Source organism: Cygnus atratus, chromosome 8 (assembly GCF_013377495.2).
Source record: "Cygnus atratus isolate AKBS03 ecotype Queensland, Australia chromosome 8, CAtr_DNAZoo_HiC_assembly, whole genome shotgun sequence".
NCBI lineage: Eukaryota > Metazoa > Chordata > Aves > Anseriformes > Anatidae > Cygnus > Cygnus atratus.
In genome coordinates, this window is record NC_066369.1 from 2,808,936 (window position 1) to 2,836,526 (window position 27,591).

A 27,591-nucleotide genomic window follows, 5' to 3' on the forward strand; every position below is an offset into this window, starting at 1 on the left:
AAATCAATGCTAAATATACTGGAATGTTTTGTTAATGAATGATTAGCTAAATTAAAACACAAAAATAATTAATTTTATCTTTTTCCTGTCTAAAACTGCTTTTTTCTGAATTAGAATTTTAATTCAGAATGCCAAATCTCATCCTATACATGAAATTACTATCATTAAGTCACAAACTGCAAAAAATGGTTCAAGTATTTTTGTAACTACTAGTGGTTTTCTTAAATAGCCTCTGAAATACTGGACTAGTTGGTTTATATTGAAACATTATTCTTTGTTGGTGCTTTTCTTACATATTGAAATCTGCATAAAATATTTTTGCTATGTGTTGATAGATCTAGAATTTAGAAAAAAATACCTTATCTTGCTGTATTGGTTTTAATAATAGTAAACATTATGCTAACTTGTTTGAAATGTGAGTGCTTATCATTTTGTTGTTGTTGTTTTTAACAGAAACATTTTATTTTAATACTGACATTCAAGAGATTTCTGTAAAATTAATACTCAGTTTGGGAGTTTAAATCTAACGTGCGTGGTTTTTTTGGAGACCTGTGGTTACTAACGATGGTTAATTACTGGAGAAGTGATTACAGTCAGAAGCTCTTATATTACAAACTATAGGTGTTGCACTCCTGAAAACAGCAGAAAAAGAAACACTAGCATCTGCTTTCCCTGTTTAGAAGTAAAACCTCAGGAAGGGATTCTCATAATCCTTAGCATCAGAATACGGTTTTTATGCTTTCCATAAAAAACAAAATCCTACCTTAAACACAGTCTTTTGAGTAAGAATCTTTCCTTTGTTTCTACAGCTGTGGTATCACCAATCTCTTTATGTCTCTCAATGCTTCAGTAACAAAGGCACTAATTAATGCCCAGTGTTCCAAATTTATAGGTGCTCTTATGCAGACCCATGAGAATGACGTCCTTCCTGGGATAATGTGCAAGATGTCTTATAATACATTTGCATATGATGCCATTTAGTACCCAGTGTTACCACAACTGACCAATCACTTAGAATTCCTGTAGTTGTTCTCAAGAGTTCACGAAGTTCTTTACTGCCTGTCCTTTTCTTCCAGAAAAGAGTTGAAAAATGGTTTAGTCTCTCTATATTCAAGACTTAAAGCCAGTAACATACTGTATTAAAAACGACTGTAAGTGCATTGCTAAAACAGGGAGGATTTTCTGAAATAATATGAAAAGGTTTTAATTTAAAAAGAAAGTCAGGACTTTACTCCAGTTTCTGAAGAAAACGGCATCATTTTGTTTGCCTTACAGAGAAGAGTTCTTGAATGAAGTATGTGTTAATGCAGTACCATTTATTTTACTGCTTTTTCCCATGCCTTAGGTATGACACAACTGTCTGAAGTAGCACAGAAGAGTTCAGAAGAGATGCTATCTTCTGAATGGTTGAGATCACAAACTGTCCACAGGGTGGAGCATAGAGCTGAGAAAGCTGCTTGTCACCGGGAGTCTTTGCATTAAGTTAGGTATAGATATTCTGCAGCTCCCTAAGGATAAAGCATTAGTAAAACCAAAACAAGATACAAAGGAGTAGTTGCTGTTGTTATTTAGCTAGGGTGTCTGAAGTCTTCCTGGTTCATACTAGCCAACAATCCAGGCAACCAGGAATGCTGAACTTTGGCTTCAAAGAGCAATAGTGATTAAACATTTACTACATTTTTCCTTTTTTTTCCCTCATGTTTACCATAGTCTTCAGGATATTTACATCAAAAAAAAAAAAAAAACATTTAATTTTCTCAGCAAATAACTTTGTTAACATATTCTATTCAGAAAAAAAAAACAAACACATCTGAACAAGTGGGTAGGTTTTGCAGCACAATCAGTACCAGTCAGATCTTGTAAATCTAGCAAATATACCAGAGTTTGGTTTTCCATTGCTTATAAAGTACTCTAGTAAATGCAGGAAGATTGTGGGTTGTGGTTTTTTTCTTTTTTTCATAATGTAGAATGATATTTAATTTATTTCTGCATTGAAATAACATGTTTTTCCTTGTGCAAGGATGCACCTTCTTTTAATGTGTAGCCTCTAAGTTTTTTTTTGCCATGTCAAACTAATCCTGTTTAAACCTTTGCAGATTAATCTGATATAAAGCTAAATTTATCTTTGATAGGGTAGTGAGATTCTTAATCGGCATTGACACAGCTTACTCTTTTTCCAGAAATATAAATTTCTTGATTTTCTTAACTGTTCCAAACCTAATTTGGCTAGTTTCTGTGATCTACATTGTCATGCAGGCATGAATTGATCCAATAGATTCATTAGGTCAAAACAATACTCCTTCCCCATTGGAGTAACTTCCCTCTAACTCCAAAGCCTATATGTATCTGTCTAGTATAAGCTGTAGAAAAATAAATGAGATTTGTTGTTTACCCTGGAGGCCTCTGTTGTGATGCATTTAACTAGTCATTTGGTTGTGTACCAAAGTCAGCTGCTTATGCATGTTGATCACATCCTACTGTAGGAATTTAGGAATTCCCTACCCAGGAATTTAGTTAACAAACTTCATGTCATTTTCAAAAGCTCCCACATGGCTGAGCCAGTTTGTCTCTGTGAATGTCGTTTCAAAGCCTGGGTCCATCTTTGAACCCTCAATCATTTCAACCATAAAAGTTTCTTATACATACTTTTATGAAGGCTTTGTTGTTCTGCTTTTTTTTTTGTTTGTGTGTTTTTGTTTGTTTTTGTTCTGTTTTGTTGTTTTTTGTGTTTATTAATTGATTATACTAGGAATCAGCATTTTTCTATTTCTATTGACTCTAGTTTTTGTTTCCTTGCACCCAGACACTGTGAAAGTGATTTTTGTCTCTCTCACACATGGAAGACTACATTTTCAGATTCTTCTCTAGGAAATGTTATCATAAAGGGTATTTTTAAGGTTTCAACCATGGAAAATTAGGGAACTGGAACAGAAACACACATGGCATGTGACACATTGCTTCTGTTATCATCCCTACTACATGTTCTATTTTTATATCTCCTTTTTAGTAAGATATGCAATTGCAGTATATGGAAACCTCTTGCTGCTATTTCTAAAAATGGTGTTGCAGAACAGATGTGTGACCTGCAGTAATAGTCAGAATATTTTAGGTAAAGTAGCCTTATTTAAGCACTTGCTGTTTCATTTTGTATATTTAGGTTTTGTTATATCTTCTGTGCAGCTTTTACAAGTAATTGGATTATGAATTTCAATCCTATGCAAGCACATTTCATTTCCTGAATTTGTTTTTCTTTCTTTCTTTTTTTTTTTTTCCTTTCTGTCTCCTTTGTGAAAGCTGGCTGATCCTCTGTTTAGATCTCCATTTTTACCCTCACAGGAGAACCAAGTAAAATCATTCTGTAATAATGCTGAAGTATACATCACTAACAAAATGTCATTTATGCAGTTCATGCTTCACAATATAAAAAGCTTGAGCCTAAGGCACAGAGACCTAGTTTTGTCTTGGTATGGTTAATTATAAAACTTGTCAGCTGTAGCAGCACTGTGATGTCTGCCAGTGAAATGAACCACCATTGCTCTTACATTTGGGAAAATATGTTTTGGTTGCATAAATTAGGATAAATAAAAACCAAGTAACTTGTATACCTGAAAAAATGCTCTGCATCTTTGTCTGGAAAGGCTTCAGTAGATTATATTTATCTGGGTAAGCAACATAGTGTGACTGCATTTTAAGACATGCATTTTGGATCAGTATTGCAGAGATAATAGCCATTTTTATATTCCAGCCAGTATATATGATATATATATATATTTTTTAATTCACATTACTGAAATTACAGAATGGCAAGACATGAAGTTACATGGTATAAATTAAGCTGTGGTTCAGAAAAAAATGTCATTCAACAACAATAGACTGTTCAATGTAAAATTATTGCATAAGTTTAGCTGCACTGTTTGTTGACAGACTTGAAATGGCAGAAACCTGGTACTTTGGTAAGAAACATCAGCAAACCATGGGTTACCTAGTGATAGACTTGCCACGATTCTCAATAATACTCTATGATTTATATAGGTTTGCCAAGATGCCAACACTAATTTAAACCAAACTGAACCGAAGTCATATAGTTTTTTTGCTTGTTTGTTTGTTTTTTTACTTTTACTGACTACAGTGTTGGTGCTTCAAATCAAAACAATAGCTTATACAGTTATGAATACATTTTTCCATTAGGAGAGAAACATTTGTTGTAAAGACGACAGTCTCCCCCCAGCCTTCTGCCTTTCTGGTCCCATTTCTTTCTCATTACTCAGGGGAAAAAGGAATTATCTGTGTGTTTAGAAAAAAATGTTTTAATTTAACTTGGAAAGAATATTGAGTATACTACAGGAATCCATAGAGATTATGAAGGAACTGTGCCTGACTGTGCTTTCTGTTTGGAGGAGATCTTTGCCTGTAACTAAAGGGAGAGATTAAAGAAGGGCATAATTAATGTTAGCATCTCCCGTGATAACACATACAATTACGATGCTCACACTGTGTGCTTGTCATTATGGAAAAGTGACCTTTACAGCTCACTCAGCATGTTGGCTAACATTTTGCATATCACTGAGCTGCCTAGGAAACCATATTTTGCTTTTACCGTAGTCCCACAGAAACAGCTTGTGACAATGCATATGTATTCTATTTTTTTTTCTTCTTTTTCTCCTTGGCTACCAGTTCTACAGAAATCTGTCTGCTATATTAATATGTATCTGTGTTCTTTTTTAAGTGCCTTGCTACATGGGAGTCCTTCTTAGCATCTCAAACAGTGGATCGTCATGGGGAAGAAGATTCTGAAGACAGGCCTTGAGTACTATCTCTGCTTGATCTCTACCTTTCCATGCAGTTTCTCCCAACCAAAGAAGTGCTTTATATGAGATCAGATATATTGTTAAAAGTAACTGTTAAAATCAGTGAAACGCAGGAAACCAGCTTATTGAAAACTCAGGTATTCTAGTCCTGAAATACATTTTGGAACATGCTATATATTGCTTTATATTGCTTAGTTGTGATTTTACATATTTTTATGCAAGTGTTTGCATACAATTGTTTTCATATATATTGCATAACTTGGATATAAAGTATTTTAAATATGTAAAAAATAGCTCAATTTTAATAAAAAGTTTAATAAGAAAAGGCTGTCTTCATTCTCCATTCTAGTCTTTAAGAAATATTTTGGTATTTTAGAGCGCTTGTTATATTCTCTTTGTTGAGTAATTGCCTATATTTGTAAAATTACATAGTGTAGACTTCAAGGAGCAATTTAGGATTATTTTAATAGATTGTTCTAGTCACCCCATGGCAAAGTGGCATGGGAAGATGCTGAACCTGTTCTGTGAGATTAATACTGCTTTAAAGTCCTGTTAATTCAGTTTTCAGTTTGCAGCATTTACTTGTCTATTAAGTATCTCATTTGACCTTTTTAAAAAGATAAAGAAAAAAATGATAGTTCATGAAGCAGACTATTTCTACATTGATATGTTTGTCAAAGCACTGATCCTGCCAACCCAAGAACTTTGGAGTTTGCCGGATCAAGGCTGATCGATAGCCTTTTACTCCCACATCTGACCTGCCTATAATGCTCAACTTCTTCCCTCTTTGGATGGCTGGTATGGAAGTGAAAGAGAAGAAAAAGGAAAAGAGAGTTTTGCATTAAAATGATTCACTAGTGCAATATGCATTGAAGTATTCCAGTCATTATGTATTCCAGTCTATTGTGCCGGGTCTGTCTGTCTGCACTTCTAACTCCTGTAGTTGTTCTCCTTGGCAGTTACGGTGTGAGCAAGCCTAAGTCTGAGTTTGAGAAGAATGAGTGCCAGCCTCACCATGGCTCTGGCCTTGTGAAACAGCACGGTGCCAGCCTTCACCTGGTTTTGGTGATAATCTGTGACCCTGCTTTTGTCATTCAGCCAATGACTGCAGTTGTTCAGCATTCAGTGCTCTTGGGTGGCTGTGAACCTGTCCAAGCTGGACGGACATTCAGCTGATGAGTCATTTTGTGCCTTCGATCTTAAGAAATCTAGATTACAAGTACAGCCTTTTTAGCAGGCCTTACTTTTTAAAGGGAAGACTGGTCTCATGCTGCCCCATGAAGCATTAATGAAAATTCAGATCAATCTCTTTGAGCTATAATATTATAGCGGGAAAGATGCTTGTGAAATCCTAGAGGAAGCTTACGTCTCTCCCAGCCTGGAAAACTCGCAGGAGCTTGCCAGCTGTACAAACCAGAGGCAAATCTGCATCAGGATGGAGCGGGGCCGTGCCACGGGGTGCCCTGTCCAGCTGTGCTGGCAGCGGGTGCTCACAGGAGGCATGGAAGAACTGCATGGCAGTTCCATGCTCTTTATCCAGCATATCCTTGATGTGATTATTATTATCTTTTTAATGTCAGAGCTTCTATCAATGTGCCTAATAGCAGTAAATGCCTTTCCTTTTTTTTTTCTTCCATCTAACTTTTTAGGATTTACCATGTTGAGTATGGCTTCTACAAAAGCCATTTCGTATCTGCGCTCATCGTTGCTGCTTTCCTCTGTATTTTCTCATTCTGCTGCAACCAGTGGACAAAATGCAGGCACACCAGAAATGTCCACATTGCCATAATTATGCTTTGATTTTTTTCCTCATTCTTTCCTATTCCTGATTTATTTTTTAAAGTACCAGTGAATGCTAAGCTGCTATTTCATAACATTATGTGCTATTCTGAAGGTTACTAAATAATTTAATTTCCATCAGTGTGCATTTATAGGAGAATTGGCTTTTCCCCAGTGAGCATTAATTTGCATTTATTAATTCTGAATTTTGCCTGCTGTTTTTAGCTCCTAATCTCTCCGTAGTGTACAGTCCTATAAACAGGATTCCTACAAGACAGGCAGCAGTAACACTCTGAATGACAGAGACGAGAAAGTTCAAGAAAGTGAGCCTGAACAGGCTTACCTGGAAGGATATGAATGTTTAAGTGTAACAAAAAATTAAATAGCATGCCTAAGCTCCTCTGAGAAAAGGCAATATCTGTTTAGTTGGGATGGGAATACCAGAGTCCGTTGCATTGATTTTTACCTGCCTGTTCTGCCAGAGCAGAGAGCTGTTCTCTAAGGTGTTTGGAAATCAGAGCACCAGGAGAGATTTTGCATCCTTAGTAAAAACTGGGCTGCAGTTCATCATGTTCAGGCTTTATTTTTAATTTATTTTCCTCTTTAGCTAGGCCATAAGTTATGGGAGAAGACCCACTAGTTATGTAGAGGCTTTCTTGTGATTGAGTTATTATTTTTCTGATTTTCTAGTAGCAGTATCATGGAAAAACAAGGTCTATTGTTAAGTACAATCAAACGTTCTCTTTGTGTTGTGCAAATAGTTACTATTTTAGAAAACATACTGTGTCTTTAGCCCTATTTCCAATGATTGTTAATGTTATGGAGTCTCAACTTCCTTAGGCTAATGCTTAGAAAAAGCTTAAACTATTCTTTCACTCATAATCAACCTGCTTATACTTTGGATTTTCTTTCTGCTGTTTTCAGATAGCTTTGTACAGACTGTTAGAGCCCAACCACTTAAGATGATTTCTGAAATGCCAGGAGTCTGACTAAGAATTCAACTTTTAGCTGCTTACAGCAAAAAAGGTTCAGTCTGGACACCTCTATTTTCCTTCTCCAAATTTGCCCTCTGAAATTAAACACTGAAAAGGTGATTCTAATTGTCTAGAAAAGAAGCCAGTGTAAAACCAGTGTGTGAAGTCTTAGTGTATCTGTCTGCAGAGAGCCCCAAACAACAGCTCTGAGTGCTAGAAAGTTTCCCATCCAGCGCAATGTGGTTTTTGTTCTCAAATTTACGTCAGAGCACTTTAAAAACGTTATTGTTTTACTGTAAAACAGAAAATTCAACCTGCACCTCCAGTTTCCTAGCTAGGTAATCACCACCTAGAGAATATATAACTGCCACAGCTTACGAGTTTCTTCTGGCAACCAGAAGCAGTGGTTCATAATGAGTTTTATTTATATCAGGTCTTCAAGACTTGTTACAAGTATTTGCCATGACCAGTGAGTTCCGGCGGGCAGAAGGATGCCCAGGGAGGGGGTGGGACCGCTCTGCAGTGTCCCAGATGTACCTTCCAGAGGTTTCTGGGCCCAACAGTTCCAGTTTTTGCAGTGGTGCCTTTTTTTGCCCACTACCAGAAATAAGAGCATTGGTAAGTTGTCATGAGTTACTGGTCAGGTAATTTTGCCCATTACAGCATTTTGAACTTATGTACAGACACTTGGAAAGCACTAGTCAAATGATTATTTAAAAGAAAGAAAGAAAAAAAAATACAGGAAAAGCTGCCATTTCCTCTGAACTCAGCATGCAAATCTCAGCTACTGGTTAACCATAACCAGCTTCCTCAGACAGTATTGTTGCTGCACAGCCAGCACAGCTGCCGGGTTTACTTTCTGTGGTCTGTGGCTTGACCATAAAGAGGAAGATATTCAAGACACAAGAAAAGGTCATTTGTTGAGAATATGCATCCTCTTTCTATGCTAGTGCTTCTTATCTGCAGCCTATAAACAATGCATTTCTCTTTTCTGCTAGATTGAAAACACATACAAAGAAATGACCAAAAGGCTTCTCAGCGACCTAACAGGAGCTGTCACCAGTGCAAACTGTCACTAGCAAAGGTAAAGCAGAGACTGCTTGTACTGGTAAGGCATCGGTGGCTCACGGCACTGAATGGTTGGCAATGGTGGCCTGGTGCAGACTCCATCACTACTAGGGCTGAGCTCTAAAAGAATGTCTTTGTTTCAACTATAATGGGAATAATGATGAAAAAATGATGTTAATTTTCCTACAGGCAAAAAGCTCTACTTGGAGTTTTAAAATTTTTGATCTAGACTGTGACATGACGCTGGGTTTTCAGCAGGAATAATTCCTGTGATAATTGTATTGCTTACAAGGTTAGTTAAGGAATAAGCATTGTTATGTCTGCATTAATAGTTAACCAAGAGTTGCAAGTAAGCCATTAACTGTCAGATCCAAACTTCCTTGCAATCAAGGCAATGTTGATGTCGTGTAGTGGGTAGGATTCACAGGTCCTTAAGTGTTACAACAGTAAGCCAGCTTAAACGCAACTGAGCTGCCTTTCTGAGCTAACTAACTTCTTTATTCAAAAATAGGTGGTTGCAGTATGTTCTAATGGGAAATTATTTAATCCTTAGCGTTAATGTAAATAAAGCATCTCACAAGGCTCTTTTGCAAATGATTTTTTTTTAATTATTATTATTTGAACTCTATAATTGTGTTCATTTCAATCAAGTTAAGCTTTCATGAGGTGTTGAAAACCTGGTCTCTAAAATGAGAGCTGAACAGGAAGCTCTATATATGTAAAAATGTCACAAAGTTTCTCACTTTTACATAGAGAACTGTTCGATCACTCAGTTACAAGCCAAAAACAGTTGTCTTGAGCAACGGCACCTCTTACCCAGGAGCCCATAAGAATTGCTGGGGCCCCACAAAGCTTGTCCTGAGCCCGTAACACTGCTGAGACTGCCTAGATGAGCAGCAGCTCATTGAAGTTTCAAGATGCTAACGCTTTTTTTCATCTGCTTGATACTTCCGTATACCCTGTCTCTACATATATCTCAGCACAAGAGTCCAAAGCTTCTAGCTAATAAAATCGAAAGAGGGAGGATTATGAGGTTCCCTTTCAACCTAAAAAAATTAAATTCTATGAATCTATAAAATAAAGCAAAAATAGAGAGTAATTCTATAAAGAGAAAAACCATTACAGGAATTTAGTACATTATTTCCTGATTTTGTCCACTACCAATACCTTTTGCAATAAACAAAAAACCTGGCAGATACTCTTGTTTGCTGACAGTAATGGAAGGCTAAAGCAAGGATAGAGAAAGATTTAATCCATTTGCAATTGGGTTCAAGACAAAATAGCTAAGTCAGAATAGCTCTCTGGAGGCTATGTGCTCATTCACTAACAGGACAGTACGGATTTTGTAAGCAAATTAATTGTGACAGCTTAACATAGTAAAGTCAATTGTTCAATATTTATTGGTGCCTTTCAGCATGTCATTTCATTCCTATGAATATTTTGTTACCACTACATTGCATGGAAGAAAAATAATGGAGAAATACAAAAGGAGAGACGCAAAAGCAGGAAAAGCAACTAATTTTGTATTTTTCTGGGATGACGGTCATGCACTTGTTAGAGGCACACATTTTTAGACTGTATGCAATTCTTAGAAGAGTTTAAAAATATAATACAAATGTAGTTGTGCCTCATTTTTTTCACATATCAGTACAGCTAATGAAGAAATATAGTTCTGCTGAAGACTGAACGTAAAATCTTTTTCTTATTCTAGCCTTTTCTCCATTTCTGAGTTATTGCTGAAGGAGACAGACTCTCAATACAGAAATGCATCGGCTCTAGCCAGAATATCTAATATTCTGGGTCAAACCAGCAAGTGTTACCCAGCTCCTGTTAGAAAATCCACAATTTCTTTTTTTTCCCACCCTCCTCTTAACTTGCCTTTCCCTAAGAGCTGCAGAGCCGCTTCCTGCAGCTCACGCACTGTTTCCTGCTCTCAGACCCAGCTCCTCTCCCAGGCTTCACAAGGGCTTTTACAGCCACATTCGGAGAGGGGATGAAGATCCCTGATGGAGGCCAGGGGCCTGCTGTGCCAGGCCAAGGAACCCCTGCCTCGCCGAGCTGCAGCGCTGCTGCGGGCTGAGGGACAGGCTGAGGAGCAAAAGGATTGCTCCCGTGCTTGGTCGCATTGCTCAAGGGAGATAACGGGTCATGCTACGAAGATAGAAGTCTGTACATATATATATATACACATTGCAGTCTATACATAGATTCGGCAATATAGAAGAGCAGAATATAGGATGGAAAGAGAAAAATATCTTGTATACGATTAAAGGATATTTGTTTTAATAGTTTAAATTACATTTAGCTTAGTTTTTAACCCCTAACTCAAAATGCTCGTTCCTTATTTGTATGGGTTGCTACATACTCTGAATGTGTGTTGCATCTGAAGTTTTAAGGGTTGCTATGGGAATTTTAGCATCCCTGCTCAGAAAGTCATCTGCACTTTGACAAAGCTGATCATCATTATTGCTATACATAGTCATCTGTCCTTAGAATCACTTACACCTGATCTTTATGGAAAGCAATATTATTTCATATCTGGTTTTTAGTGTGTCACCTCATTTATCAAAAGTATTTATTTAGAACAACGATATTGCAAGGTTGTGAAGATTTTCCTTGGGAGTCCCTCTCCAATAACACAGACCCAGATATTATATTGTTCCAATTCATTATTTGTCTACAGCTAGTTTATAGCATGCATGTAGGATCACACATACAACTCCATAAAATGGCAGCCAAGTGTCACCTAGCACCACCATGTTCCCATAAAGTCAACAGCTGACATTTAGTTCACTCATCTGTGTGGAGAGCTGCTCAGTGCAAGAAATATTTCATTATTAGCTTTAGCTTTTAAAAAAATCTGAGACCAGTTCAGAGCAGAATTGAGTTCCCTAAGTAATTCTAACCATGCATATGTATTTATATTGTGCTTCTTGTTTTTTGCTCTGTTCATTCGTTCATTCTGGGATACATGAGTGTTCCTGATGTGATTGCTGACCATTCCATCATCATGCTGCGATCCAGAATCCACTGAAATGAATGAAAAGACCAAAGACTGTGTTCAGCTGTTCTAATACAGTCTCCCAATTAAGCAACATTCAAATTATTAATAGTATTTGGGGAAAAAAATGCTCATTAAAAAGCAACTGGAGCAGAAAAATATAATCAATACCTTGACTTCACTCATATTTGGTAGTGATCACAGCATTTTGCCTTTTGTTATAAAAAGGCTGGGGGGGATTTGGGGAGGGCAGCATTTTCCATTGTCTCCTCTTAAGTATCTCAGCTGTTTTCTAGCAGTAGCAACATGTGTTTAGAAGGAAAGCCATAAGGCGTTAATTATAGGGCAGTGTAACAGCTACAAATGCATATTCTACTGCAACATGTTCTCCAGAAGGATGTAATCAATTCACACTGTTTTTGAATGATGTTTCATATTGTGATCTTGTAAACAGATCTTAAAATAGCCAGTTTATAAAGAAAGCTAAATCTCTATAATCAGGAGAGCTTTTCTTTTCTTCCAAATTAACCCTAAAAGAAAAGTAAGAAGATGGAGGTACAGCAATTTGATTTTGAACCCCCTACTGAGCTAAAAGAATGTGAATAATTTGAAAGGGCATTTCTGTTGTTGTTTTTTTGTTTGGTTCGGGTTTTTTTGTTGTTGTTTTGAAAAGTGCACAGCCATTAAACAACATATGCAGCAACTAAATGTGGTGTGTCACAGAGAAAATTAAAATGTTTCTGTAACGCCAAATGGCCATGAATTAGCTAGGGTAGTGAACAGTGAGACATTGCTTTGGAGTTCAGTGAAAGAACAAGAAAACAGAGTGGCCACTGAACCCACTTTTGTTAATCAAGGTGTCACTTGTTTTTGTACCATAGTCCCTGTCTCCTCTGGCATATGCCAGCAAGATTGAGCACTGCTGTCAAAAAAAACTGATCAACGCGCTTAAGAGTTTCCATATTTGCTACATATGAGGGTCATTTTGTGTAGCCAGAGCTTCTCATCTCAGTCTCCCATGTCCCAAAACATCAGATGAGGATCCTTGTCTATCTTTCTTATCATTGCTTTACAAAGACAAGTTCATAGGTATGTTGATGAATCTATATGGGAAATACTAAGTCTTTTTATAGTTATAAGCCCTTTCAATAAATGCCTCTTCTCAAGGGACTAGAAGTATTAGAATTCCCTACCAAGTGTGTTCATCTAATCTCTTGAAGTTGATTAGGACACAAAGATATCCCCATCCTGTGGCAGAGAGCAAAAAAAAAGCTTCTTACTTTTCTAATTCTTCAACAAAATACACACAGTAGAAACAAGAAAGTCTGTCAGGTCTATTGGTCTTTTCTGTTTCTTAAGTTTTATCATGTATGTCTGTAGCATATGGGTATAACTAATTACATTTTCTGAGCAGATGTGCAAAAGATGGATTGATATGCCAAGGCTGGGAAATGTCCAATGAGGAGGAGACTGGTTCGCCCATGACAGATTTTGTAAATGAGACATTTATGGAAATGACGAACATAAAACATCTATTTCATTTTAATATGTTATTCTTGAGGTCATAAGAACTATTTATAGACACCATTAAGTGGACCTTATTTTATTGAATTAAATTCAGAGATGGCATTTATCAGCGTATGCTCCAAACATGCAGGAGCCCAAGTCCATTGTCAATGGGGAAAATGTGTAATGTGTCTCCATTTCCATTCCACTTTTAGAAAAAATAGTGGTTTTTTTCTAAATCTGTATGGAATATGTTATTTTTTTAAACTTGTATCCTCTCTCCTCTCTTCCATTTTCTACTTACTGTTAAAAAGGAAGGTAATTAGGAAGGGATTTGGAAGGGAAAAAAATGTTAACTCCCTCTCTCCCAAAATTTTTTTTTGGCAAATGTTAAGATGAACAGATAAGACTAGCGAGAATCTGTACACACTGCACCTGAGTAAAAGAGCAAACAAGGAATTAATGACATTTTTGTTTGAAGCATTGTCAGAGGAGATTTGCCTGACCACTCAGACATGCTTAATGGTGTCACTGCTAATGCTGCTGAATAAGCCTACCCGAAGCACACCAAGAGTCTTACGGATCCTGCCCTTAAAAGTAAACAATCCTATTGTCCCAGTTCAGTATTCATCTGGTCAGAAAAGTCACTTTGAGAAATAAAAGTAATGCGTTATTTGATATTCAAAATAGTACTTTTCTCTACATGTTACAGCCCTTTACTATTTCAGTACGTCTGCTCATGTAATCCCCTTTAGTCAGATCTAGGTATGTTCCCACCTGGCTATCTCTAGGGGGGTCTTCTTTCATTTTTAAACAGAGCTGAAGGATGTTTGGGAAGTTTATATATTCTCTGTAGAGAAAGAACCAAAGAGGAGAAGTATTTTGCCTCTCAAAGAGAATCGTAGTTGTCATACTTTTTTCCCCCCAGTTAATCTCTTCATTATTATTCACATATCTCAAATCTGTGTATTCACCTTCTCCAATTTTCAGGTGCTTTTCCTTCATAGTTAATTTCTTTCTTCATTTCAAAATCCTTCATTTCTCTCACACCATGTAATATTTATTACATTAGTGCTAAAGCTGTATGAATAATTCATCATCTATTTTGCCTCTTTTCCTATTCGAGTATGGCCCATAATGATTTATTTGAAATATTCATTATTTGAGATGTGTTGCTGAATAATTTTTGCAAATAATTCTTGGCCTGTGTATTGTTCAGAGGTGCAACCAAAAATCCGAGTGGTAATGATTCAACACTTTCATCCACCAGTGAACAACACACATCCCCTGATGGAAGCTCTTGTAATCCAGTGCTGAAACTGCTCTTCAATATTCACTTACCAGTACTGAAATGGAGAAAAAAATGCCCACCCCAAAATGCATATTTTTAGACTGCTTGGAAAGGAAGGACATGAGAGTCAGTGGCCAAAACAAACTCACTGAGCAGCAAGAATGATATCAATAGGGAGACTGCTGCTTGTACAACAACTCTATGTGCTGCCTCTGCTGCCTTCATTCACTTACTCCCTTCTCTCCTCAGCACCTTCAAGCAGCACCGGTTACCCAAGTGACAAGCTCCTTACAGTGAAATGTTGCACCTACAATTTATGTAGCCAGCTTTGAGGAAGGCTGGAAGAGCTAACACTGCTACTGACAGCAGCAGCTGTGCTGGGAGTTCCCCTTGTGGGCATCAGTGCTGGCACCAGCGAGAGGTCAGCATCGATCCTGGAGCAGAGGGATTCAAATGAGAAGCTTCAGTAATATTCTGCCACATATTTTTCAGGCATTAGTTGCAGCCAGGGTATGGGTACTGTGTTTACACAGATGAGGGATGCCAGTGTTTGGGGAGCAAAGGGCTGGGCTTTCAGGAGGCCGAAATCTGATGGGATAAGCAGGTCCTGTGCCCTGGTCCGTGGCTGCAAGCTACCCCATCTGCTGTCACCCTCTGCTCTCAGCAGGGAACAGCCATGCCCAAGTAAGTGTCACGAACTGGAAACCTCTCTTTTATTGAGACCATGAAGGGAATGTGACCTTTCCCCTGTGCAAACCCACCCCCTTGTGTCCCCAAACTCTGTCTTGTTTCTGCACCTTATCAACAGCTGCCTGTGCTTTCTTGGCTGATATAGATTCTTCAGTGAGAAAACTGCTGCCGTAACAAAATAGTGACTACAGATTTCAGTAGTATCATGGTTATTTTTCCAGGCATTAATGTAAGCATCTATGTAAATACTGCAATTACTCAGATTGTCAGCTTTCAAGGCTAGGGGTGTGTTTCAGTTTGGTTGATAAGGCACCTGACATCACCATCCTGCTCGGAAGCTGGGACTTCTACTTAATGCTACAGTGGAATTAATATTTACCTCTGCACGTGTATTTTTGGTATGTCCTTGGGATGCAAACTAGTCATGTTTGTAGTAGGAGCACACAGTCATAGCAAACACAGGGCTAATCCCCAGAAAATTGTCACCTATAAAACGCAGTAAAGCTGTTTGCAAAATACTGTCAAAGTTAGTCTCAATGACATTTCCCTTGCAGTGAGGAGGGTGCTTTTAATTTAATTGCTAATTAAGAGTTCAATCATATACTGCTTAATATTTCCAATTTAGTACTAATTGAACATTAAGTGATATAATTGCCACAGAAGTCCCTGACCAAACTGGTAGAGGAGGCACAGGGGGCAATCTTTCCCAGCATCAGGGCTTGCTCTGTGCTGATGCCAATTTTCCACCTCCTCCTTTTGTTAGCAATGCTACGTGGCAAGAGCTGACCCTCAGGGTTAGCTTCTCTGGAATAAAAAATGGGAATTTAAAGCTGTGTGGCTCTCTGCTGCAGTCTGAGAGGGGCTGCCTGGGCTCTGCAGGCTGTAGGAGCATGGCCAGGGCAGCAGGCAACGAAACACCATGCGGGAGAGCCAGTGCTACCACAGGGAATGTGCTTGGCAGAGGAGAGAAAAGAAGGTGCTCTGTTACGCACCAAAGCCAACAAGCTACTGGGGAGACAGCAATTTCTAACAAATCCTTGATATATATAAATATATATATAAGGGACACTATGAAGTAGGTAATTGGTACTGAGAAGTAATTGATTACAGAAGCTGTGACTTTTTCAACTCATTTTTTTCTGTTAGGCTGAGCTGTCACCCACTGTGGCCAGATTCCCTGGATGAATGTGCATCCTGTAATTAATTATTACTTATTCTTTTTCTGTCTGACCCCCGGAGTTGTTTTTTATAAACTGCAAATTGTCAGAATCTGATTCGCATTCAGTGCTCTTGACAGTGGGAATAATCAGAAGAATTCACTTAACAAACATGGATGATAAAATAAAATGTCACATTTTATTACATACTTTTGTTCCATCTGTCTGAACAATTTTGAATGCCAGATTTAAAGACGTGCCAGCAGGCCACGTCTTTCAGGGGTGCTTGCACATGGCTACACTGGCTTTTAGCATTTGCTTTCTATTGAGAGGGATAATTTGGTGGCCTGGTAAATTCCTGGGAGGGGGCAAGAGCACGCGTGCTGGCCGGGGGCACTCACCCCTGCTGCCAGCTCCTGGAGCCAGCCCGTCCCCAGCTGACACGCGCTGCTCGCGCCGCATGGGCCCAGCGGGAAGCGGTGTCACTGCTCCCAGGTGGCTTCTGACGGTCACCATGGCTTACCTCTGGAAGATACTGCAAGAGCACCTCTGTTACTGGGGGCTTTTTCTATCACTCACAGTCTTTCTCAAACTCGCTTATCAAAGAGCAAGGCTTTGGAAATTTTCAGATTGCCTTTAAAATATGTGTTGTCATCAGTAGGCAGAGCAGTGGTGGCTGCGGGTAGGCGGCAGGTCCTGGTGTCGTTTTTGCTCTGATGAGCAGTCCCCACCTGACTGCTCCTGTTTCACTCCGGTCCTTGGTGGGGACGGACATGCCAGGCCCACCCCATCGTCCTCACTAAGGAGGGAAGTGAATCCACCTCAGCCCTGAAGTCCCTCAGAAGCTGTGGGTTTTAAAGTTCAGCTCAAACTTGAAGCGTCTTTGATGTATTTTTGACTTCAAAAATGCTGTGAAAAAACGAACAGGAAAAAAGACTCAGAGGAAATAACTCAGTAGAGAAAAAAAGATTGGGAAATGGAGCAGAAGGAGGTAGAATAAAAAAATGTAGAGAGTCTCCGATCAAAGGGATAAGAGGAGAAGAGAAAAAAGAGATGATGAATAAGTAACTGCTACACGCTCCATGACACCCTGCTTGCCGTGCCAGCGCTGTGGCTCTCTGGCTCTGGTGCACGGAGGTGACACTGCGCTGCGAGAGCCCTACACCTGGGCACAACCCTCCTGCCTGCCCCAGGGACAGCGCTCCTATGTGGCACAGCCCCTCGCAGTGGGCAAGGGGCAGCCCATGGAGCTGCCAGCAGCAATGCTAGCTCTGCGTCTACCCCACAACAATGGGGTCTCGTTCCCCGCTTCACCCTTTGCCATGCTGCTTGTATTCCCTTTGAGACGTTGGCAATCAGTCAAAATACGTAAAAGACAAACAAACAAACCCAGCCATGTTTAGGAGTGGAGAACGGTGAGACAGTTCCCGCTACACGCACACACACGCCTCAGATGGAGAGACCTTAAAAGGTGCAAAATTTCAGCCCACAGATCCTTAGCACTTGCTGAAAATAAGATCTTGTACCTCAAATCGCCAGCTACTTGGAAACATAGGACATAAATATTTATGTGGCTTCTCATGGAAATTCTGATTGCATTTCAAGGTCGAAATTTGCACTTATTTTCAAATATTCACAATAATATCTTGCTTTAAAAAAAAATTTTATTTCAGCTGATTTAGGTGTATGTGTGGAGATAGGCAAAAGTGTGAAGGCACCATTGAATCTCTCTCTCTTGGGCCTTAATTTTCTACATGGAATTAATTAGAGTTGGGCTTCCCAAGAGCCAGAAGTTAAACATTCATATCTGTTTCTGAGAACTAGAAAGCAAGATGGTAAATTGATTTGGCTGGCTTTGAGGCACCTAATGTATTTTTCAGCCTTTCATTTAAAAACTGGCTGTACAATGGTAATGGTCACAGGAGAAAATGCCAAGTATTTCTCAAGTTAAAGCTCATTTTAAAAGAATATCAGGAAATAAGAATACTGGAGCCAAACATGTCACGTATTTTAACAACCACTGAGCTTGGTTTTACTGAAAGAGAAGATGCTGAACTGAACAAATACTCCATCTGACCATACCAAATCCAAGACATTGATTTTTTTTCCCCCCGGCTAAATTGCTATCTTCATGCTTGATCTCCTCAAATAATACTAGAATCAGGGCCGTTGCTCTTGAAATGATGTAGGTTATGAGGGGAGGTAACTGGAATATTTGGATTTAAAGATGAAAACTTTGCTAACTGCAGGCTACTATTGGTTTTGCACCCTGCCAGCGAGTAAAGCATGGATTAGCCTTGCAGAAATACCTCTGACTGTGCTCACGCCTTGGGGCGGGTTTCAATCTGACTGATTGTTCCATTAAGCTCCCAATCTGGTGAGAAGTCACACTACTGATTTGCATGCTCATAAAAGAATTAGCAGAGCTGTTGCTTTGAAGTTCAATTATCCATGTGCATGTTTAAAGCAGAATATTGAAAATGCATTGTGCTGTTTGCACAGCTGCAGACAGCTAAATGCACGGAATGTTTGCAGGTTTGCTATGGGACTTTCCACCCAGCCAGGGAAACAGAGCTACTGTGAAGTCCGCAGATCTAAATCATGGGCAGGCACTGAAGCAGAAGTGAAGCTCTAAAGAAAGTTTATAGCTTCATTTGTGGACATTGAGGATAAATTCAACAGGCCACTTAAGTGTTTATATTATGAGGTGCCAGCTGCAGCTCTATAGTTGAGGCTGAATTGAGCTTTGAATTTAAATCAGGGGTTCAACTATGTTATGTATGTAGATGATGCGGTTTCCTTTCTTTTTTTCCTTGTCTCCAAATTTACAGTACTCGCTCTTTGAGTACATGATGGGTTTCCCAGGAACTAACAAGTAAATCATGCAGCTAAAGGTTAAAATTAAACTGTAAAATAGATCCACTTTGGCATAAATCCAGATCCACAATTGGCATAATATTTCATGGACCCCTCTTTACTGCTTTTGGCCACTGCACCGCATTCTGGCACCAGGTCACTGTTGCAGAGAACAGGAAGGACCACTGCAAAAGAGACAGGCATGCCACAACATTTATCTACGAGCGAGGAAGATATTTTGATATGACTTTTATAGTTATTGCTAGTGACTAATCAAAGTTCCAGCTCAGCATCTGAGGATCAGCATTTCTAATTTGCTGCCTGCCTAGCTCTTAATCAGGGCAGCATCTTAACATCAAGGACTCTGCAGCCTGTGGCATTTCTTACAGGAATGTGCTTCCTCTGAAAGTTAAGAGAAACAGACAGATCTGATCACAAGGAAACAAAAATATTACGGCTCTGATGTTATCAAAATTAAATGACTGCCTTTGAACATGCTACTTTTCCTATAGCAGAAACAATTACAAAGGGAAATACAAGTGAGGAAGGTTTTTCGAAATGCAGTAAGTAACCAAGGAAATCTCATGTATGAAAATCCACAGCGTTTTGTACAATTTCATGCATTGATGAATCTTTGCCAAAAGGAACAGAATTCCTTCAGGTTACAGCTGTACATGTAATTAACCACCTCAAAATGATAACCCAAAGGAATTCAACAGTTTGCCCCAAAACGTCATCCTCTTGGGTCTTGTGGCAAACTATCTGTTATGCAATAAGCCTGAGACGTTAGAGTCAAGTCTGCTCAATTTGCACACACTGTATTCAGAGAACCACATCTCTCACAAAGAAAAAACCTCAGTGGAAGAGATAACAATGTATTTATTTTATTAAAATACTACTGTTCCTCATAAAGCTAAGTTTGGGGTTAATCGGATATACAGCAGTCTATTATTTTTTGTTTATGAATTATTGGAAAATCATCAGGCCCAGGTGCAGTCACAGCCCCCGAGTAGGCTTGCAGACCAATAGGAAAACTGATCCGGTCTCTCCACAGCACACCTCTTACTCATGCTGTGTTACAAGTTATACAACTTAAACTAAATCAGGCAAAGCACATTAAGATTACAGCTGATTTCCAGCATCTGCTAAACACATCTAGCCTTGAAACCACACTTTCACTAACTGCACCACAGCCATGATTTCTCGTTCCAGTGATTCATATTGTTGCAATCTGTAGAATCAGATAATTCTACAGTTAATCATCTGTCTGCATTTAGCACTGTAACAAATAATGCCTTTTCACTTTACTGTAATTTTTTTAATATTCAACACTATTCACACTACTATTGAAAATAAAATTCTATAGTTTTTAATGCTGGAAAGAATTCTGGCTGGCAAAGAAAATCTGTAAGAAGCAATGCTAAACAAAAAGAAAGTTCAAAGAATTCAAAGAAGCTGATGTCAAGCCTGCAGTCCACTCCCACACTTGTTTATCCCAGTGGACAGAGATAAAAGAGGGGTTTTGCAACATATGCAGAGGACTAATAGACCAAACCAATGTTGAATGTGATACTATACAAAGATCAGATATTGCCCACATCTCACTTCTTTATTGCTTCCTTCCTGACCTGTCATGTTTACATTATTATTTTCCTACTATAACTTATTAAATAAATACATACATTTCTTAAACAGAAACCAAGAGGGGCATTTGTATGCCTTGCCGCTAAATGCAGAGCAACTGTGGATGTTGCCTACTGTAACAGCCATGAAAGTCAAGGGGGACATGAAACACATCACGGATGACTCCAACGTCCACTCCTCACATTATGCCCTGCTATGATCTATGTTATTTTCTTTACCTTTTTACATTCAGTACATTATTTGCTAGCTATACAAATAATGTTTGCCAAACTTTCTGCAATATTGCCCTGTTACAATAAGAGTTCACCTTGGATTTTTATCACTAACCAAAACCAATTCTACAACCCAAACCAAGAGTCTATCTGTATGAAGTGTTTGAGTATTTGATTGGGCAGAAAGCTGAAATGATGCCATGTTACTGATTTGTTCACTTCCAATCTGAACAGTTCAAACTGTAAATACTGAACATTTCTATTAAGTCATTTTTTAGCTAAATCCTGATGCAGGATTTGGAAATGTTGACTAAACCCAATCTATGTAGTCCAGTGTGTTCTCTCTGGTGGATATCAGTGCTGGATTTTCATAAGAGGCTGGGTAAGAGCAAATATGAAATAATAATCCTATAGGAGAAGTCCTCTCTTCAGGGCTATGGTTAGCTCCTCGGTCTAATAGTTTAATTATATTGTAAATAGCTTGAAATCCTATCTACAATAATCATGAACATTTCCATCTTCTAATTTGTTTTCCTGAATCATACTAAGCTCTTAGCTTCAGCAAAACTCTATGGTAATAGATGCCTGGAGTTAATTTAAAAAGTCATAAATTTTAAGCTTGTCTCATAGAAAAAATCCTTTGTACATATGATAACACCTCTGGAGGAGCTGTGGCTTCTCCTTTTCTCACTCACAGACTTTCACCATAGCCTCTTTTATTTGTTGCCACTCCAAAGTGAATTCAGAATTCCTTTGGAAGGAAATGTCTGGTTTGCAAAATTCTTACCTGAATAATGGATACATTCAGGAGAATTGCACAGATAAATAAAAAAGGCTGATCTCATTGTGTGAGTTATTCAATTCATGTAGTCATTTCTGTGACATTACTCTGTTCTGAAGAGCACAAATTGATGATAGTCGTATTTCATTTTCTCAACTTGAAGTGTTCATTTATGGCATTAAGAGGCAGAATTTCTGTGGAGTTTTTGCCCCCAAATGAGTATGGGGACTCACCACATAATATTTGTTTCTCTCAACAATTTTATTTTTCTTTGATAAAGATATATTCCATTTTCTAGACAAAATATTTTGTTTCTCTTCCCTTGAAGCAAAATGCGACACCCTAATGAAGATAATTTTTTTCTCCATATCCTCATTTGCTGAGCAAGGCGCACACGCTTGAAGACAGGTACCACCATAGTCACAGTACAGCTGTGAAGGGTGCACAGCGCTGCTGAATGGCTGGCTTTAACACTGGGGTTGTCCAGCAGCTGGAAACCTGCTTCAGCACAGTCCCGTGCTTTCTGTGTTCACATAGGCCAAGCTCCTGTGCCCCCAGCACGGTGGCCATGGGACAAAGTGGGCGGTGAGAGGGCCCCAGCTCGAGTTACGACATACTGCAGCTGCCAAACACACATGACGGAAGGGGAGGCAGAGCGAAATCACCAGGCTGGAAAAATCAGTGATCAGAAGCCCAGAATGACTTTGTGGAAGAGAGGAAGCCTGTTGTGACAGCCATGGGCAGGGGTAGCTGTAAGTGGTTACAAATGTACACTGCGCTCACTAATGTCAGCAATAACCATTAAAATAAACAGTCAGTAATTTGTTGGAAATAGCTGTAAAAATGGCACAAGACAGATGATTGAGTAAGGATAATTTCCCCATCTCATTGGTTCTTTCTATTCAACTCATAAGGTTCCTTCTACTCCCAGCCCCCTTAAAAAGTGATTTTTGTTTTCTATCATGGAGGGGAAAAAAATATTCAGTTGGCAGCAAATAGAGTTCCAGAGAGAATTTACTGACACTGAGTCAATAAAAACAAAGTCTGCTCATGCTCTGTTTGGCTCCTCACCTACCAGACTGTTTCAGGAAGGTGGTGTATGGAGGAAAACTATATAGTTTAACTGGGCATTGTTAGCTATAAACTACTAGGTAGGCCCCAAGGTGTTCTGAAACAACCTTTAAACCAAAAAGCATCTGCAGTAACGAGCATGTAGAACATAATTCTTTGCTTATTTACTGCTTAGAAGTATTTTGAATCTTGTTTTTATTTCCAAGTGATCTCAGCCTGCAAATGCACAATGCACCATTATAACAGCTGCAGATGATATTAAAAGAACTGAATAGTACACTTCTGAGCACTGCACTGAATCATCTATGAGCGCTGGAGCACTGTTCATGCATTATTTTAAATGTGTACACATTACCAAATAAAAAAAAATATTGTACATTATTGATATTAAATTACAGCACAGTGGGTAGGTTGCATAGAAACAAGAAAAGGATAACCAGAATAATTCTATAGTCACAGTACTTTAACAAAGTTTATAGGGGTTGATTTGTTACAAAAATGAGATATAGATACAGGATCTACCCTAGATCTCAGAAGGAATTTCATTATATTAATTGCATTATAGAAGATGCTCTGCTTTTGCATGATTTGGTTCTTTATAGTTTAATCACTGTAGGCTTCTATAAATTAAATAAAATGCTCAATTGTTTGGACGAAGAAACATAAATTATCACAAATATATTTAAAATTATTTTTAACAATAGCCTGCTAGGTTTCATAAATAACTAGTGGTAAGGGCCTTTACTTTTTTTTACTAAGGTAAAGTAAAACTGCATTTTAAAATGAACTTTTGAACATCAGAGAAACATTCTCATGCTTACATGTAAGCACACAGATTTTTCTCTAACACGGGAGTATTGTTCTGTAATGGAATAATGGTGGAAATGCCATAATACGTCATAAACACAATTTAATATTTTTTTCCATTAGAAGGCTGCTTGCAGGCACAAAGATAAAGTTATTACTGCAGAACCATTGGTGCTTTCACAGTTAATGCCTGATAGCATTTTCATTTTAAATTGTTTCTTTCCATGGTCTGTAACTTGACAAATCTCCCTAGTGCTGAAACATGGCTTTCAAGAACTAATGGTAGGGACCTCATTTAACCAAATTACATTCAGGTATGTATTTTTAAAATAGGAGAAAAACTTATTTTTCATGACTGAATCATGATAGCATGTGACAACTATTCAGGAAGTACGGGAAACTGATAGGACGGTCAAAATCCAGTTTGAGCTCTAGAGCAGGTTAAATATTATTTTTTTCAGCAGCATCATGAGAGTGACTATTCTGGCTCTGAAAATCAGCATCCCTGTATATAGGAGCCTTTGCTTTATTTCACCACTAAGAAAAACTAGTGGCACTGGGAAAAATGAATAATCACCCATGCTGCAATGTCTTTGTGAGCAATTAAAGCACGAAGGATACTCTGTTCTCCAAAGGGCCATCCATCCTCCAGTAACTCCTCTTAGATGCCTGCTCGCTAGCGGTGGGATGAGTCACAGACTTTCACTTCCCACTGACTTGCACAGGCTTCCATAGATAACCCACATTAAATATACAGATATATATATGTATGTGTGTGTACATATATTTATTTATATCTCCATCCCTCAGCCTACATGCCAAACAAGCATTCAGCTCTCTCAACTTTTTCTTCTCTCTCCTCTTCTCCTTTCAAAATACGTTGGTCTATCCAAACTGGAAGTGTCAAGGCAACATCAAAGGTATTAGCAAATTAATTCCTGTGCTCTCTCTTTTCTAAGTTTACTCAAATACAATGAGGAGCAGAAATACTACTAAGTAACACATGATAAGTGCATGGTTGTACACTGCAGAACTAGGTTTCCTGGCTTGAACTTTGCCTAGCTCTTGCCTGCTGCCCTGTAATAGAGAGAAATCTCCCAATACACAGCAGAAGCAAAATGAAGATGCCTTTTCTTCAGAGGCAATATTTCAATATGGGACTTAATGGATTTTAAAAAATCATGAAGTTACCATTTCAAGAAGGGACTCTTCAGAATCCACAGATCTGCCACTTAAAATTCACAAAAGAATAGCACAAACTGTGCTTTTCAAAGGCACCCCAAAGTTAACCTGCCTAACTCCCACTGCAAGCTAATGAGTTTTGACATTTCTAGAGACTCTTCAGCAAATCCCCCAGCTATAGTATATAAGCACCTTTTCTTGGCCCAAACAAATTGTCTCCTGCAGAGGTGCCCATTTTTCCACCACCATGCTGAAATGACGCATAATCTCTGCTTTTACACTCTTCATTCCTGGGAGCCTTTCCAAGATAATCTGTTCTGCACGGACTGTTTAGGATGCCTCTGCCCCCACTAAGTCAGTGGCAAAACTCTCATTGCTTTCAGCCTATGATGTCTGTGTCCAATGAGCTCATCAAGAGTTTGGGATGAATCCAAAACCTCTAGTTGAGCTCCTCAGAATGTGTGGAAGCCCTTTGCTGTGTCTGTCCCACAATAATGTATTCCCATAGCTCAGAATCCTATAAAATCATATTTCTCTGTGTAGAGCCAAAAAAATAAGGGAAATCTGTCCTTCAAGTTGCTGCTGGTAAGGTCATTCCAGCATCAGTTCATAACTACCAGTACAAAGAGTTCAGACTAATATTAGACTGCTTCATCCAGATATAGCCTCATTTGTTTAGACATGGGCAGTTAATACCTTTGAAAAAATACTAACTTTTAAAAGTTAAAATGCATTTGAAAACTTTGGCCTAAGGACACAGAAAGAAGGTAAAATTGCTACCAAGTGTTTGGAAAAGACCAAGACAGCTGTGCTAGCTCTCTGAAGATAATTCTACTAACATTTGTTCAAGCAAAATACAAGACTGTAGTAAGCAAAAAGAGATCGATCAGTATAATACTTATTTAATACTTATTAAATAAAACCATACACTTTTAGAAGTAACAAGTTCCAAGAAGCATTTAGAGAACTTCTCTGAGTTTACAAAATAAAAAAGCACAACTCCATACAAAATAGGAATTAGAATGTCACTTTAGAATGTCATCTTTCTATGCAGAATGACTTTTAAGGCACAAGCTACTAATTCTCATATTCAGCGCTTTCCAGACCAAATGTCCCACATAAAACACACTATTCTGTATTCCCAACTCTGTACTCTCCCCTTCCCCTTGTGCCTTGACACTTTAAAATAATGTGTTTCATTTCATGCCTTTATTTTACTATCCTTCGGTTAATTCTGTTTTCTATAGTAAGACTGGTACCAAGGTGTGAGAAATCTTTACCACCAATCTGTGCTATACACTTCAACCAAACCCTGAAAGGTGCTGCTAAGTAGGTGGCAGAATATGTAAATATGAAATACAGGAAACTACTAGCTGCCTGTTTTAATGCTCTCTTTGCCCACAGAAGGAGCTTTACTGTTAATATTTCTCCTCACGGTTCTCCTTCGTGGTTCATGAAAATGTTTCCAAACAGGGTAAACCTCAGGCAAATTTCATGCTCAAAAAACAGTCTGGACACAGTTTATGCATCTATCATTCTTGTGGAAGTTGTCTGAGGACTGTGGTAACAACATCCTCTTACCCAGTGAGCCCCGATTACCATCCAGCACAGCATCACTGTGTATTGAGTGCCTGGTAGCTCTTTAGCCAGCACTATTTTTGCCCTGTGGCTGCCTTGGATTGGCTGTTTTAGTGGCACACAGCAACACACTACCAAAGGGAAGAACAGGCAGTGAAAACTATGTCATTCTGTTGGCAGCACTGAGTAAATTAAGCCAGGCAAAATATAATTGGAGTTTAGCCAGAATACAAGATGTACTACAGATCTTCTCATCAAAACGGCTAAGATCTTGGCCTGAAACTTAGACTAAATTCCATTTAGAAAAGGAAAAGACATCGCTACAAACTTACAGCTGCACCAAAAGTGACCTTTACAATGCCAGTTTTAAAGAATAGTGGAAGAGAAGCATAGGCTCAGCTCTTATTTTTGCTTTTGTTTGAAATGTCCTGCTTCTTTGATAGTAGCTGAGAAACAAAGACCAGGAGAACAGAGAAATGGAGATGAGCAATTCATTTCTGAGAGCTGTTTCTTCACTACTGAAAAGAGCAAGTTTCCTAGGAGTGGATTCCCCAGGGCGATGAACAGTATTTCAGTGGAATCAGGGAAGACTAGCCAAGGGACCAGGCCCTTGTCTATCAAACGGAATGCGTAACAGTCAAATCAGTTGTTCTGGCTGAAAAGTAGTCAAACTGCAAAATGTTCTAATTACTTAGGTGACAGCATTGGTCAACAATCCAGCAAGCCCAAATCACTTGCCATTTAGATACCACAATAACCAATTGTGCTAACTGATCCCCAGTGTGAACCCTCCTATAGCAATGTCTCATACTTACAGTCTTGTAAGGCAGAGTACCTTGCCTGATAAATGGGGCTCTACCTTGTAGAGACAAAATGCTGAGCTAGCACTCGTGCAACTGTAGAACAACCTTCCCCATGTCCCCTCAGCCTCTGCCTGGCAAATCCATTTCCTAGACTTCTCCAGAAATAGGTGGGCAGTGAGAAACATCAGGACTGTGATACTTAGAGTCAAACTGCGTCTAAATTGTCCGTTCATTTATCTTGAAGCTTCTCAACTGCAGTAATTAGAAATTGTAATGCCCTTACCAACAATGGCAGTTTCTGCTGCTAAGCAAATTCATTGCACATACTGCTAAGCAAATTCATTGCATAACCTCTCTTTGTTGGAGTGTGACTGTGCGATAAT

The 27,591-nt window shown here is 38.7% G+C and overlaps 2 protein-coding genes across 6 annotated transcripts in view; one reads left to right on the top strand and one right to left on the bottom strand.

The window, feature by feature from the left end:
- SNX7 (sorting nexin 7) overlaps nt 1-5,133 on the top strand; it is a 28,620-nt gene extending 23,487 nt beyond the window's left edge. For 2 of the 5 annotated variants that reach the window (XM_050712189.1, XM_050712190.1), the window contains one exon: nt 3,008-3,104. In XM_050712189.1, coding sequence (XP_050568146.1) covers nt 3,008-3,010 — 3 coding nt within the window. In that variant the 3' untranslated portion in view covers nt 3,011-3,104. Of the gene's footprint in view, nt 1-1,345; nt 1,645-3,007; nt 3,105-4,726 lie in introns of those variants that run through there. The other 3 variants (XM_035537290.2, XM_035537293.2, XM_050712188.1) reach the window with 2 other exon arrangements.
- PLPPR5 (phospholipid phosphatase related 5) overlaps nt 1-27,591 on the bottom strand; it is an 85,583-nt gene that overhangs the window by 7,972 nt on the left and 50,020 nt on the right. The window lies entirely within an intron of this gene.